At 35.9% G+C, this 15,346-nt stretch overlaps 1 protein-coding gene and 1 long non-coding RNA gene across 2 annotated transcripts; one reads left to right on the forward strand and one right to left on the reverse strand.

Moving 5' to 3' along the window:
• Positions 1–1,104: 1,104 nt before the first annotated feature.
• Positions 1,105–2,468, reverse strand: LOC101891924 (uncharacterized). Its single transcript, XM_005182888.3, has 2 exons — positions 2,300–2,468; positions 1,105–2,244 (listed from the first exon to the last, which is right to left on the reverse strand). The coding sequence occupies exons 1-2, from the start codon at positions 2,435–2,437 to the stop codon at positions 1,114–1,116; spliced, it is 1,269 nt and encodes a 422-aa protein (XP_005182945.1). The 5' UTR covers positions 2,438–2,468; the 3' UTR covers positions 1,105–1,113.
• Positions 2,469–9,033: 6,565 nt separating this feature from the next.
• On the forward strand, positions 9,034–9,844 carry LOC131803070 (uncharacterized). Its single transcript, XR_009342469.1, has 3 exons — positions 9,034–9,383; positions 9,439–9,553; positions 9,688–9,844. It is a non-coding gene; the product is annotated as an uncharacterized LOC131803070 (long non-coding RNA).
• Positions 9,845–15,346: the final 5,502 nt, after the last annotated feature.

Raw genomic sequence — 15,346 nt, forward strand, 5'->3', positions numbered from 1 at the left:
AAGGGGATGTTAGAAATAATCTTTATATCTCAAGAATGTCTGGACAGATTTTGACAAATGTTGTCAATTCTGAATGCCCTCCTGGCCTAATAGAATAAAATATAAGAAAATCGCATAAAAAGATACCACAAATTATGCTAATATTGATTTTGTAGTATTTTGTGGCATTTTTTTATTTTTTCTCCCATGTGATTTTTTCAATTTGACTTAATATTGAAGTGTATATTTTGTAATAGATTTTCACCTTACAACACAGGTGGGGGTTATTATATACAGATTGCAATTATCGTCCGATCCTCTCGAAAATTTTCACAAGGGTAAAGTTAGACCCAGAAGGGCTAGGCCTATTGTTTTCAAAGATATCGGCAATATATTTAGAGGTTGAAATGGACCAACAAATAAAAACGTTCCTGATTTTTCAGCCCTTAAAAGGTCACAAATTGAAACCTATGGACACAAAATCTCGCATGAAATCAGAGTTTGGGACATCCGGTGGAATGGACCACTGTGAAAAAATACCAACATTTTAATTCTACCGAAACGCTGAAAATAACTTACAGGCGAAATCCAAAATACACAAAATGCGAACTTCTGGTTTTTTATGCTGATTTCGTTGACGGATATAGCCAAATATCGTAGACAAGCAATTCATACAGATTGGAGATTCAGAGGGGTCTCTTGCTTTTGAAGATGATCGCAAAATATTTAGAGGTTCAAATGAACCAAAATCAGAAAAAAATTCGTGATCACACAATTGAAACCAATCGACACAGAAATGTGCATGAGAAGAGAGTTAAGGACGGGAAAGAAGTCTAGCATTTTTATGACCATTGGATTATATATAGCTGTAAAATGGACCACAGCACGACGGAGTGCGTTAATATTGTGCAAATGGTCCTGGTCAAAAAACTATGGGTAATATCTGGGCAGTGCTCTATGACATCATTTCAAAAGCAAAATCTTCAAAAATGGACAGAAGGCGGCTTCTACATATTGTAGTGTTGTAGGGTATCACATGGTCGGCCCCGCACGACTATAGCCTTTGCTTACTTGTTTGGAAATAAGATTGAAATTAATTAATGTCCACCTTAACAGTGTCCTTATTCCATTTGTTTAATAAATCTGACGTATATTATTTTGTAATTTCACAGGCTTTTTGACCATACATTGTAGACTATAAACATCATTGCTCGTGACTTCCAAGTCGCTCTTTAAGTCACTTCCTTCACTTGAAATTTCATCTTCAATTTTCGAATATAATGAATCTTCTTTGCTGATTCCATTATCTTCATCTTCATCCTCAGCCCCAACACCCTCTTCACATTCAAAATCCCCCTCCGTTTGGCATGTACAAACTTCACAATTACAATCGCAGTCCGATTCGCATGACGAATATGCCCCCTCTTCTGGCCAAGGCGGGCAAGGGAATTCTTCCGGCAATTTCACTGTTGGCTCTTTATCATCCTCGTCATATTCTTCTTTGGTAATGCTAAACCATCGACAATCAAACGGTCCCTGTCCATAACCTGTATTGCATAATTTGGCTGCTTCCTGATAATAACGATGATTATTATCCATTTGCAATGAAGAGGGGCAAGTGCACTTAGGCTTTGCATCAAACTGCACATCCTCATGTTCTTCATTGTTTTCGTGATCGTAAAGGATTTTATCCACCACCCGCCTATACATTTCCTCATAAGGATCACTAATGGTGTGCATTTGTGTTGTGACTCTGACGGGTTTCAAACTTTCTCTCATTATCCTGGCGGCACACGTAGTACAGGTGCATTCTTGAGTTTCATCTGGTTGTGGTTTGGCCTGCATTCTGTCATACAATCCCTTATAGAGATTTTTGATTTTCCCCTCCAAAGCTTTTTGTGATATGGCAAACATACCCTGATATGCGGCATTAACTTGGGCAGTCCTCTTGGCTGCATGAGCCCACATACATTCGCATGTATGCTTCAATTGTTTGGATAACCAAGGGTTGGGAACACCACCCTCACCAGAGCCGTGATAGAAAGCACGAAATGCTCTCTTAATTATGGAATATGCAATTTGTGATTCCATGCGATCCATACCACATTTACGTTGCAGATCATGGAACAGGTCTTCTTTGGACAAACGTTTTCGCGGTATGGCATCGATGCGTTCGAGAACTTCTTCGAAATGGAGAAAATAGTAAGTGATGATGTCTATGGATAATTTGGCCTTGTGATTTGGAATGTGGCACAAGGTCATAATCTAAGATGAGGGAATATGGTTCAATTGGAATTTTTTTTTATGATTGTCTTAATACCTCTTTCAATGTTTCGGCAACATCTTGGATATTTTCCACCAAAACTTTCGCCGCAATGGCCTTGTAGGGACAATTGCAATAATTGTATGGTTGAAAGCATTCACATTTATATTTTTGTATAAATCGTTGCGGAATCATTTTGAAAGACAATTTAACAAAATATTTAAAGAATAGGGTTTAATTGACAGAAAAAAACGAACAGAAAAATGTCTATTGTGAAAGATCCAGCCATGATAGAGTAACAAGGTAACACACATGAAACTTTACATCGCAAGATATTCTAATTTTTGGGTGGGAGTTCTCCCCTCTTTCCCATTTTCAGATAAATTTACTGATTAAGATTCGTCATAGGTATAAAGTGTCTTCGACAATATTACAGATAAGAATACGAGAATTATTTAAGTTGAACAACAGATAGCAATAAACGGGTCATTTTTATAATGGTTAGAATTTGTAGGTAAAAAGTTTTCAAAATACCGTAAACCAGATGATAATGATATCCTGCTACTGTGGTTTTTATCCATTGCAAGTTTTAAATGTCAAATTTGAAAAAAAAAAATCACCAAAATGTCAAATATTTGGGGGTACTGCTTTATAGGTCATATAAAATATAATGGGTCTATTCTATCAGTCTTCTGCCACAGAAGACAGAACAAATAACAGACTCTACATACCGAATTTTAAAATATTTCCCTGAACTGTGGCTAAAAAGAATACCGAATACCGGTGTAAAGATATCATAGGAAAACGAAATCATATTAGGCAATGATCTGCGACAGGAGGTAGAACCCATTACGAACTCTAAGTACCGAAATTGAAACAATACCTTTAGAAAATGTATCTGAAATCATCAAAATGCCGAATCTCGAAAGGAACCATTATGTGGAGGATATTGAAAAATGTGGACCCATATAGACTATGTTCTGCCATTACGAACTCTAAGGCTGAAAATACATAAAGCGCATATTTGGCTGGCTTAAGTCATCGGCTGGCTTCTTCGAAAATGAACAAAGGAGTTTTAGGTTGACCTAGTTCGATTTTGGCCCTAGGCTCCTTTGTTCATTTCCGAAGACTTAAGCCAGCCTAATAAGCGCTTTATGTATTCACAGCTTAAGTACTGAATTTTAAACAATTCAGTTGAAAATGTGACCTAATAACCAAACATATAAAAACGTGAGCCGATAGACTTAGAATTTTATGCTGATCATGAATATAAATACTTTACAGGATCTACAGAAATATTTAGAGGTGCTACAAACGGAATGACAAATTTTATAACCCCCAATTCCACGTTGTAGAGTATAAAAATATCACAGGGTGAGATGAAAAAACTGCAACCAACTTCAGACTGTTGTCAATTCTAAGGCAATCGTCCGACAGCTGTTAAAATTATTCCAATGCCAGCTCAATATATTGTTTACAAGCGTACAAAAGCATTTTGGTGAGACTTTTCCAGAAAAAAAGTTATTCGTGATGGAATTCAAGCGTGATAGTGTGATTTCTTTAAATTTGGCTGGAAAACTACAAGTGGCTATCGTTAGAGCAATCTAGCATTTAAATGTGAATAAATTTTTTCTGTCTCGTACCATCGCTCGTTACCGAGATACTGGTAGCGTAGCCCGTCGTCAAGGAAGTGGACGGAAGAAAACAGCACCATCAGGGTTCGAAGAGTAAAGAAGCGACTTGATCGAGACCCGCGTCGCAGTGACCGGAAAATGGTTCGTGAGCTTAACATATCGTAATATCCCATTCGGCAAATATTAAAAAATGAACTCGGGGTAAAGCCATAACAATTCCAAAAAGTGCAAGAACTTACAGCGCAACAGAAAGAAAATAGACTCAAAAGAGCTAAAGAGTTGCTTCGCTTGGCCGTAAGTGGTGAACTGCCGAATTTGGTTTTCCGATGAGAAAGCATTTGTTGTCCAGCAGTTTGTAAACAAACAAAGTCATCGTGTTTACTTGCCAAAGAGGTCAGCTGCAAATGTGCACCTTCGGTTGGCCACCAGAACATAACAGCCGCTCGTATTAATCGACCGTGGCATCAGAATAAATGCCGAATATTATCGCGAAAATATTCTGGTGGGTGTATTAAAGCCTTGTTCACGCAAACATTTTGGCCGCAGACCTTGGACATTCCAACAGGACTCAGCACGATCACAGTCAGCAAGAATGGTTACAAAATTAAGTTCTTCGCTTCATTTCCAGCGCACAGTGGCAATCAAAATCTCCGCATACCAATCTAATGGACTATTGTTTGTGGAGTATTTTGGAAAGCAAGGTTGGCACTAAAAAATACCAAAGTGTCGATCACCTCAAGCAAGCGCTTCGCCGGGAATGGGTCAAAATACAGCAGAGCAACATTCGGGCAGCGTGTAACGGTTTTATTGGCCGTTTGAAGGCCTTAATTCGTGCCAAAGGTGACCAATACAAACAAATCTAAACTTTTTGAAAATGTTGATGCTTTTTCCGACATTAAAAAAATTTAAAAATAATGTAAAAATTATGGCGTTTGGCTTTGCTGCAGTTTTTTATATCACCCTGTAGATGTCGTTTAATAAAAAATAATACATTGTATTTAGAGATGGATTATATCTGTTCCTATCTTTTTAAGGATGAAATTATAAAAAAATGTAAAGATTCAATAAATTCCCCCCCCAAATTTTGTAAAATCTGAAATTGAAGTACTACCATAGACAAATTAAGATATAGACTAAAAAGTTTTTGTATTTACCCCTTCCGACAGATGTCACTATAGTTGATCTTGGGCCAGTCAAGTCACTCAGGGCTAGTTAAGTCACTCGACTTCGAAAACAATTTATTAATTTTTCTGCTATTTATGTTCTACATTTTAATATTTCACGACATAGTTGGATAATGTAGAAGTAAACAAAGTCACTGTTTCGTTTTTAATTTATAAATAATAATGAATCATAAAAATATTCAATATTTTGTGTTTTGAGAAAATTGAGTGAATATAAACAATATAAATTATTTTTTTGGCCGTGAAAAACTCACCACTTTAAACACTTCATTATTTCCTTTCCGCTCTCAGCAGAAGACATCCAATCAGACCAAAATGAGAGTGCACTTTGCAAATAACATTTCGCTTTTACACATTAACAACATAATTGTAGATTCTTGAAGAGACTTTCCGCCAAAAATATTTGACATTTGTTTTTAACATTTACTTCAACGCCCAAATGATTTTTACCAACCACTTAACGATCACTCTTACAACGTATAGCAAATACCGACCGACACAACAACAACTATAACACAATAGCTTTTTTTCTCACACGAGACACACGCACGAATGCAAAAGCAACAGCCGTGTACTCTCATTGTAGAGGAATAGAAAAACACTGAATTCTAAACGAATTTCAAGGGAAACCCACTTTATTTCGAAATTCTTTTCTTTTTAATGAATGCATTGACAATATTTCACACTTTTTATTCAATTTTTAATAAAATATTTCCTTTAATTTAGAAATTTGCTTTTAACGAGCACAATTTGCGACCGGCCGGGTTTTAATGTTTTTGACAACTGAAGAAGGAAACAATTAGGAGAAACAGTGTTGTCAATTGTTAAGGAATTACTATGCTGTGGCCTTGTTAAGAAATTACTATCAGTTTAACGAAAAACGCAAAGAAGGGAAAACCGCTCAAAAATGCAGTTTTTAAGTTGATTTCAAAGGAAATTATTTGTATTATTTTTGTCGATAGCCTTTTATCGAATTATTATTTCTACACCGCCCAACACATTTTTCTCACCCTCCAACACTTTTTATTTTATTTTTTCAAAGACGAAACTTAAAATTATTTTTTAATTAAAAATTATTTTTCTTCACTTGTTAAACTCACAATTTTAACCACTTCATTATTTTTATCCGCCCACTGCAGAAGATATCCAATAAGAATGAGGCGAATAGTCTCCAATAAGCCCAAGGTGAGAGAGTACTATACAAATTACGTTTAGCTTTTACACAATAACAAAACACTTCTAGATTCTGGATGAGACATGCCGCCAAAAATATTTGATATTTGCTTTCAACATTTTCTTTAACGCACAATTTATTGAAATGACTTTTTCCAACAACTAAGCGATCACTCTTAAAACGTTTGACAACTACCGACTGACACAACAACAACAAACCCAACACAATATTTTTTCTCACACAAATGAAGGCAAGAGCAACACCGTGCACTCTCATTATAAATGAATAGAAAAACACTAAATTCAAATTTCAAAGGAAACCCTATTTATTTCATTATTATATTGTTTTAAATGAAGAAATTGATAATAATTCACACTTTTTTATTAAATTTTTGATTAAATATTTCCTTTAATTTAAACATTTACGCTTAACGAGCACAATTCGCGACCGGCCGGGTTTTAATGTTTTTTGACAACTGAAGAAGGAAGCAATTAGGAGTAACAGTGTTGTCAATGGTTAAGAAGTAATTGTGCTGTGACGTATTTTTTCGATGGTTATGAAAAAAGGCCAGAAAAAACAAAACTCCTCAAAAGAGGTAGGTTTAATGTTGACTTTAAAGGGATTTATAGTGCATAGAAGCTCATTAGTCCTAATTTTGTTATTAGCTGCCTTGTATCGAATTAATATTTATATTAAATCTTTTAAAATTATTCAAAGGTGAAACTTAAACGGCAACAGATACAACCTTGTTAAAAAATTGCAGTTAGATGCATTAACGCTGGGGAACATTGATCTGTCAAAAATTTTAAACTGTTTTTTTTTTTTGTTTAAAAACAAGTAGATTTTTATATGTGTTCTTATACTACCTTAACCGGTTGTTGCAGTATGCATTTTTAGCAGTTTTAACGTATTTGAATAATTTTCATTTAAAATTTTTAATTTCAAAATTGATTTGACAGTTCATTGTTCCAGCAGATGTGTCGATGCGAATACCTTTATTCTTCTAACATGGATACAACTCTACAATAAGAGCTTTAAAATTTGTTATTGTGTCAGATTCCCATGCCCAGATTTTAGGTTGATTTAGTTCATGGATACAACTCTACAATAAGAGCTTTAAATTTTGTTATTGTGTCAGATTCCCATGCCCAGATTTTAGGTTGATTTAGTTCGATTTTGGCCCTACGATCCTTTGTTCTTTTCCGAAGAAGTCGGCCGATGACTTCAGCCAGTCAAAAAAAGCGTTTTATGTATTCTCACCTTAACTTTAACGGATTTAAGTACGTTCAGACAATTTTCCACAAATTCATTTAAAATATGTACGGGTGAGGTGACAAAACTGCAACCAACTTCAGACTGCTGTCACTTCTAAACCACTCGTCTGACAGCTGTTAAAATTATTCCAGTGACAGCTCATTACATTGTTTACAAGCGTACAAAAGCATTTTGGTGAGAATTTTCCAGAAAAAAAGTTATTCGTGATGGAACTCAAGCGTTGCGGTGTGGTTTTCTTTGTATTTGGCTGGAAAACCACAAGTGACTATCGTTAGAGCACTCCAGCATTTAAATGTGAATAAATCTTTTGTGTCTCGTACCATCGCTCGTTATCTTATTTTTCTCCGATGAGAAAACATTCGTTGTCCAGCAGTTTGTAAACAAACAAACTGATCGTGTTTACTTGCCAAAGGGGTCACCTGAAAATGTGCACCTTCGGATGGCCACCAGAACTCAAACCTTAGGCAAGCAAACATTTTGGCCGCAGGCCTTGGACATTTCAACAGGATCCGCACCATCGCACTCCGCTCGCGCACCAAAGAATGGTTACAAATGAAGTTCCTCGCTTCATTTCCAGCGCACAATGGCCACCAAAATCTCCGGATACCAATTCGTTGGACTATTGTGTCTGGAATATTTTGGAAAACAAGGTTGGCATTGAAAAATACCAAAGTGTCGCAAAGCTACTTTCGGGCAGCTTGTGACGCAGCAGCTTTGATTCTATTTCTGACATTGTTTGCTTTCATTCAATAAAATTAAAAAAATGTAAAAATTATGGCGTTTGACTTTGTTGCAGGTTTTTTATATCACCCTGTATACAAACTGTGTACATGTTTTGACAGAATAGGGGCACCACAAGAAAAAAAACTGTATTTTATCTACCTTTTGCAATTGTGTCATGGTTTTTATATTCTTTCTTGACTTTTATGTCCTCTAAAAGGCGTAAAAATTACAAAATATTTGATCGGAAATAAATCAAAATTTGCTTGACAGCTGTAGGCTCACACTTAATAAAGAACTACAAAATTTAAATGTGGCAATTTATAAAATAAACAAAAAATATAATCATACGATTGCATAAAACTACCTTGGTAATTGTTCCATTTCCTATATTTTAATTTGACACTTTCTTAACATAGACAACACTGTTACTCCTAATTTCTTTTCCTGTGGAGGTTGTTCGTTTGCCAATTGGCCGATGTCGAATGTGCTCACAAGATGAGAGTATCATCTCTCATCGTATATGCGTGTGTTCTCTCCATTCAAGCAAAATATTCCCAGCAGTCCGCTCGCCATTACAATTTAATACCCATCCGAATGTATGCTATTTTGTCAATAGGAAAAAATGAAATAACAGTGGTTTATAGCATACAACTAGCATCCGATTTGGATGAGTCGCATTGCTATTACATTGTGGAACAAAATCCATATTAGAATTAAAGAACAAAACAAAATATAATAAAATGTGTCCATCGCACTTTCATCTGAATCGGATGCCTTTGTATTGTTTTGTAAGTTTTTTTGTGTGTTGTTGCAGCCGGTGTTGTACCGTTATTCATTTTTGATGCTTCTTTCTTTTTAAAAGCAAAATTTTATTCTGTGAAGTGTTTTTGAAAGTGCAAGTTGTGAATATTGAAAAAAGTTAATAAAATAAAATAAATTAATAAAATAAGAATATAGTAAGTGTTGTGTGTTAAATAAGTTAAATAAAATGTCAGGATTCAGTAGGAGAAATTTAAGACGATTAAAGAAAGTGGAAGCAGACAATTTAAAAAGAAAGTACAATTGAGGACGGACTGTTTGGAAAACAATGATATTGTACTAAATGAGCAGATTCCATGCATTCCAAAATTGTAGAAGATTTTGGAAAATATGTAAGCATTTTAAAAAATCTCCTTTAGAATCCATTAATAATTTAATTTCTTTCAGGTTAATATCATAAAAATTATAATTTGACCAGATGGCCTTATTAAAATAAGGCCAGATGGTACCCGAAATAAAAAGGCGTTTAAGGAATTTAAACTTTTAAATATGGCCATTTTCGGTAGGTTAACTTTTTTCTTACATATTTATTGAAAAGTGATATTATATTACTTTAAAATGTAATCTATTAGTCTATTCTATAGTACAACTGTTTAATATTAAAAAATTGTTCTATATTTTCTATCCTTATTTCAGAAGCTGTCCGATGTGAAGGATTCTATGAACAAGATTACGCCAAAAAAATTAGAAATTGTTTCAAATTCCATAAGGCCAGACACTTCCGAACAATGTCCTACAATAAAAAAATACTGGAAAATTTTATTTTTTTTTCTTTAGTTTAAACTTTGTTTCTTCCCACGTCTTTTGAATAACATTTATGAATTTCTTTTTTATGCATTTTTTCTAATTACAATAAGAATATTTTATTGTTGAAACACTGTTCTATAATACGAATATTTTAATAAAAAAAAACAGCAGAAATTTAAGTTCCACAACTTAAAATGTTGATGGAATCGGACCCATCCAACCTTCGCTTACAATGTTGATAGATTTCGGACCCATCCAACATTCGCTTACATTGTCGGTCGATTTCGGACCCATCCAACATTCGCTTACATTGTCGGTAGATTTCGGACTCGTCTGACGGCCTAGGCCATCGCTGTGTAAATGTAAGTAGAAATTGTATACAGGCTTTGGATGGGTCGCACCTACATTGTCATTGGTCTCAGATGGAAGATGTATGTGCTAAAAAATCCGCTGGGTTGTAAAAACATTTTCGACGCTTTCTGCCTAAAACAAAGTTTTATTAACTCAAAAAAAGATCCAAGAAAAGTCTATGAAAAAATTGGAAATTATCTGTATAGAATCCTATCTTCATTTGGGAATATTAGGTAATTTGAAGAATCGACTTACTCTCATAAACGTACTACCCAAAATATCGTAATTGATACAAATTGCCTCATAATATCAATTTTGGGCGTTATATCAGGTCGCAGCTTAATCAACACATTGGCAATCGTTGGGTTAATAAAATGCACTCCAATTTTAGTTAAAAATCAGGAATCAAATAATTTTATACCTTGGAGCAAATGGCTCATTAATCGCCTGAAATAAAATTTCTGTCATTTACATTCTGTGCCAAATTTTCCAAATTCCAAACAACTCTTTTCCATATTCATATTAGTCTAAACAATTAATTAACCTTAAAATTTAAAAAATTTAAGTCTTAAATATACATATTCCAATGGGTTCCCAACAACATTTTCCAATTGCAATTCCCATTTTATTCCATTCTCTTCACACACACACAAATACACCACACTCTCCTCTCATTTCACATAACAAAGCAAATTCTTGGAATGGTGTCATTGGTTAAACACCTTTCTTTAGTAATTGTATGTCATTTCCTACTAATTCGATCATTTTATCATGTCTGTGCACAAAAAAAAACAACACCAACAAATATTACAATTGACCTTTTAAACAAATAAACTCCCAGAGCAAAGTAATAAATCTCCAATGGAGGAAGCCAAGAAAACAAAACGAAAGCCAATCCGGCAAATAAACCGACAAAAAACAAAACAAAAACAATGAAGGTGGCTGTGAGGTGGAGTTGGAGTAACGAGCAGCAACTCCAAATAGAAGCAAGACAAAAAAAGCCCCGGAGTAATCTACAAGAATCTGTTAACGAATCCACACAACACAAACTTAATTTCCTCCAAAAAAAATTCAACAATGGCAACAACTCCATATGGAATAGAGACGAAATTCAATATCACACCACAAGAGCAAAGAATCCAGAATCATGGCTGTGCATGAGTCGGGGAGAGCGGTTGCCAGAGGAGAGGCATCAATTTAAAAGGCCATCTAAAAATGTTGTAGTTTAAGCTTAAACACTAAATAGCCAAATCGCTGATCACAATTTAGTGTAAACTTGGCCATGGTACGCGAGCAAAGCCAAACAGGCAGCCAGCCACCAAAAGGATTTGTTGATCGAACTAACGACCATCCAACCAACCAACCAGGTATCCATCCATCCAATGGCTGGTGTGTGTTTTTGTTGTGGTGCCTGGTTGATTTAACTTTAAAGCTATTACTTAACATCAATTCGTATGGCCTTCTGGAATTACAAACAACTTCATCGCCAACAACACCGTCAGCCGGATGGCCGACCGACCAGCCAGCCAGCATCACAGGGCGAAGTGTAGACAGACAATGACAGCAACCAAGTGCCGTCGCCGCCATCTCCTGGCCTCGGACAGACTTCTTTTTAAGCATCAGCATCTAGCCAAACCATCGAATTAAAAGGGAGTTTCACTTGAATTTCCCTGGGTTCATTTCCATTCTAATAGGTTTGCTATTAAACCCCTCCGAATACACAGAAGTGAGCATCATCTATCCACTTGGCACCGATCATTTAACTTTTGGCTTTGAGCGTTTCTGTGCACACAGACGATGGCGCAGTAAAAGGCAATGCTGGACTGGAGGCAGGACCACAAGGGACATCTGAATGCTGTTGAAAGTCTGATGCAAACTCCTACTGTTGTTGTTGGTGCTGCTATGCTGTGTGCCTCTCTTTGGTTGGATTGATTCTTTCCGGTAAACATTTTGCGCGAAAAACGTGAGCAAAGCAATTAATTAGTCGTACACAAAAACCCTTTTTTCTACGTTTTTTTTTTTGTTCTCCTGGACTCACTGTTTTTGGTTTGGGTTTCACTGAGACTGAGGCCTGAGCCGTTCGTCCGTCCGTCCCTTCCGAATGTCTATTGGTGTGTATGTGTGTGCGACTCTTTATGTATGCTGTGGTCTTTTGTGGAAAAATTTTAATTGGCAATTGTTGTGCGCTTTGTATGGTCATAAAAATTCCTACACTTCTTCGTCTCTTGCCTTCCAGTCTCCAGCAGCTGATGCAGTTTCCCCATCTATTTACAATGGCATTTCTTGGAGTTGCTACCAATGCCCCTCTTGAAATATCACCGTTTTGTCAGTGACGTGCTGCTGCTATTGCCATCCGGAATAACTGAATGAATTCAAACATTGTGATAATGTTTACACTCAGCGAAAAGTAGGTGATCCTTGAAGTAATATTTGCACTCTTATATTTTTCCCAAACTAAAAACTAAAGGTGAGAGTACATAAAAGACTTTTTTGATTGGCTTAAGTCATTGGCTTGCTTCTTCGTAAAAAAGCAAAGAAGCGTGGGCTCAAAATGTTTACTCAAATGTGTATCATCTCTGCAGGACTTTTACTATTGAAAATGGACCATGTAGGTCCACGTCTTCGTATAGCCCCCATATAACCGTACCTCCCGATACTCGGTATTTTGGTGATTTTAGCGACATTATTTACCAGAATTGTTTCAAAATATGTTTTTGATATTCGTAGGCTGTAGTATCCAGCCTATGATAAAAAATGGGTCATGTAGGTCCACGCCTTCGTATAGCCCCCATATAACCGTATCTCCCTATATTCTGTATTTTGATGATTTTAGCGGCATTATTTACCGGAATTGTTTCAAATTTGGTATTTGAAGTTCGTAATAGATACTACAGCCTAAGACAGAAAATTGTCTGTGCAGGTCCACGTCTCCGTATAGCCTCCCGATATTCGGTATTTTGATGATTTTAGCGACATTATTTACCGGAAAATTGTCTGTGCAGGTCCACGTTTGTTGTTTTACAACAAATTTTAGCTACATTATAAAGAGATTTTTTGTTAAGTTACGCATTTGAATATTGTAATGGCTTATGACAAAAGTTACCCATGCAGGTCCATGTCGTCGTATAGACCCAAATGTACGGCATCATTTTATTTTTTGGAAAATTGCCAAATTTGTACCAAATGGTGGAGGGTATTTAAAGATCGGCCCGGCCAAACTTACAGCAATTTTACAATTTTATTGAATGAAAACAAAAAATGTCGGAAATATCATAGTATTTTAGAATAAGTTTAGATTTGTTCGAATTCGTCACCTTTGGCACAAATTATAGCCTTCAAACTTCCAATGAAATTGTCACAAGTTGCCCGAATGTTGCTCTGCGGCCCATTCCCGGCGAAGCGCTTGCTTGAAGTGATCGACACTTTGGTATTTTTTAGTGCTATCCTTACTTTCCAAAATACTCCAGGCACATTAGCCCAACGGATTAGTATGCGGAGCTTTCGGTGACCAATGTGCGCTGGAAATGAAGTGGGGAACCTCATTTTCTAACCATTCTTAGGTGGCACGTGCTGAGTGCGATGGAGCTGAGTCCTGTTGGAATGTCCAAGGTCTGTGGCCAAAATTTTTGCGTGCCCAAGGCTTTAAAACACCCTCCAGAATATTTTCGCGATAAACACGATCATTTTGTTTGTTTAGAAACTGCTGGAAACGAATGTTTTCTCATTGGAGAAAACCTAATTCGACAGTTCACCACTTTCGGCCATGCGAAGCAACTCTTTAGCTCTTTTGAATCTATTTTCTTTCGTTGCGGTGTAAGTTCTCGGAATTTCAATGGCTTTACCCCGAACTCATTTTTCAATATTTGCTGAATGGAATATTGCGCTATGTTAAGCCCACGAGCCATTTTTCGGCCACTACGACGCGGGTTTCGATCTGTCACTAAAACAATTTTAACAGCTGTTGGACGAGTGGCTTAGAAATGACAGCCTGTATTGTTGAGGAAAATATTAAGATTTAAGTATCTAAAATTGTGTTAGCTTGGGGGGAGGTACATAAGCGGTAGGCCGTTATATATCATTTTCACAGCATATGTTAGGAGAAATATTGAAGTTTTGCTTTTATAGGGTGATTTGTTAATTAAAATATGATCCCTCAGTGGGGGAGGTACCAAAAGGATTAGATCGATATATCTCGCCTTCACAGATTTTGTGTTAATACAAAAGTTGAGATGTATAAAATTTTAAAAGAGTCGGATGCTTATTTTATCACATATATATTTTTTATGAGAGATATAATTATTTAAAACTTTTAACCCTTTGTTGGGGGGAACTAGAAGGTGTTTTCCGATTTTTTTATGAGATTCGTGGATATTCAAAATGTTCACCCTTTTTGGGGGAGGTGCCAAAGGAGTGGACCCATATATCCATCTTCACAGCAGATCTTTTGCTAGTAGAAATAATGAGATGTGTGAAATATGAAGAGAACCAGATGCTTATTTCTGATTTTAAAATGGCTTGGTTATTTAAAACTTTGGCCCTTTGTGGGGGGGTACTAAAGGAAATGGTCCGATCTCTGTTATCTTTATAACAGAACTTGTGCTGATAAAAATATTAAGATGTGGCAAATCGGAATGAAATTGGATGTTAATTTCTCGTTTTATGAGCTTCATGAATATTCAAAATTTTGACCCTCTGTGGGGGAGGTACCAAAAAGATTTGGACCGATATATTCCATTTTCACACCCGACCTTGATTTAATAAACAGACAATCGAACTCTTATATCACGTTCTATAAGAGTTATAATAACTCAAAATTTTAACCCTTTGGGTGTCGGTGGAATGGACTAATATTGTCCATTTTCGCACCTGGGACTGATGGAAATATTAGGATTTGCAAAGTTGGAGCAAAATCGTATAATCATTTCTATTTCTGTGAAGTAAAACTTTTTTTTTGAAAATTTCGACTTTTTTGGAAAAGGTACAAGAAGGAGTGGACCGATATTGCTCATCTCCGAAACCGATTTAAGTTTGATAATAATATTACGATGTACCATGTTAAAATCGGATACTCCCTTCGAGAGTATATATCATTTATATCATATTTATTTAGGTCCGATACGAAACAAACTATATTGGTCCCTTTCCTCAGAACTCACCCCATAGAGGGTCAACAGTTTGAATAATGATAACAGAAGTT

The sequence above is a fragment of the Musca domestica genome, unplaced genomic scaffold (assembly GCF_030504385.1).
Source record: "Musca domestica strain aabys unplaced genomic scaffold, Musca_domestica.polishedcontigs.V.1.1 262, whole genome shotgun sequence".
NCBI classification, from domain to species: Eukaryota; Metazoa; Arthropoda; class Insecta; order Diptera; family Muscidae; genus Musca; species Musca domestica.

What these genes read in the sequence shown, in the direction of transcription:
- LOC101891924 (XM_005182888.3), bottom strand. Translation starts at nt 2,437, where the DNA reads ATGATTCCGCAACGATTTATACAAAAATATAAATGTGAATGCTTTCAA. An exon ending in TTGCCGAAACATTGAAAGAG is followed by an intron (nt 2,245 to 2,299) that starts GTATTAAGACAA and finishes CCCTCATCTTAG; the next exon opens with ATTATGACCTTGTGCCACAT.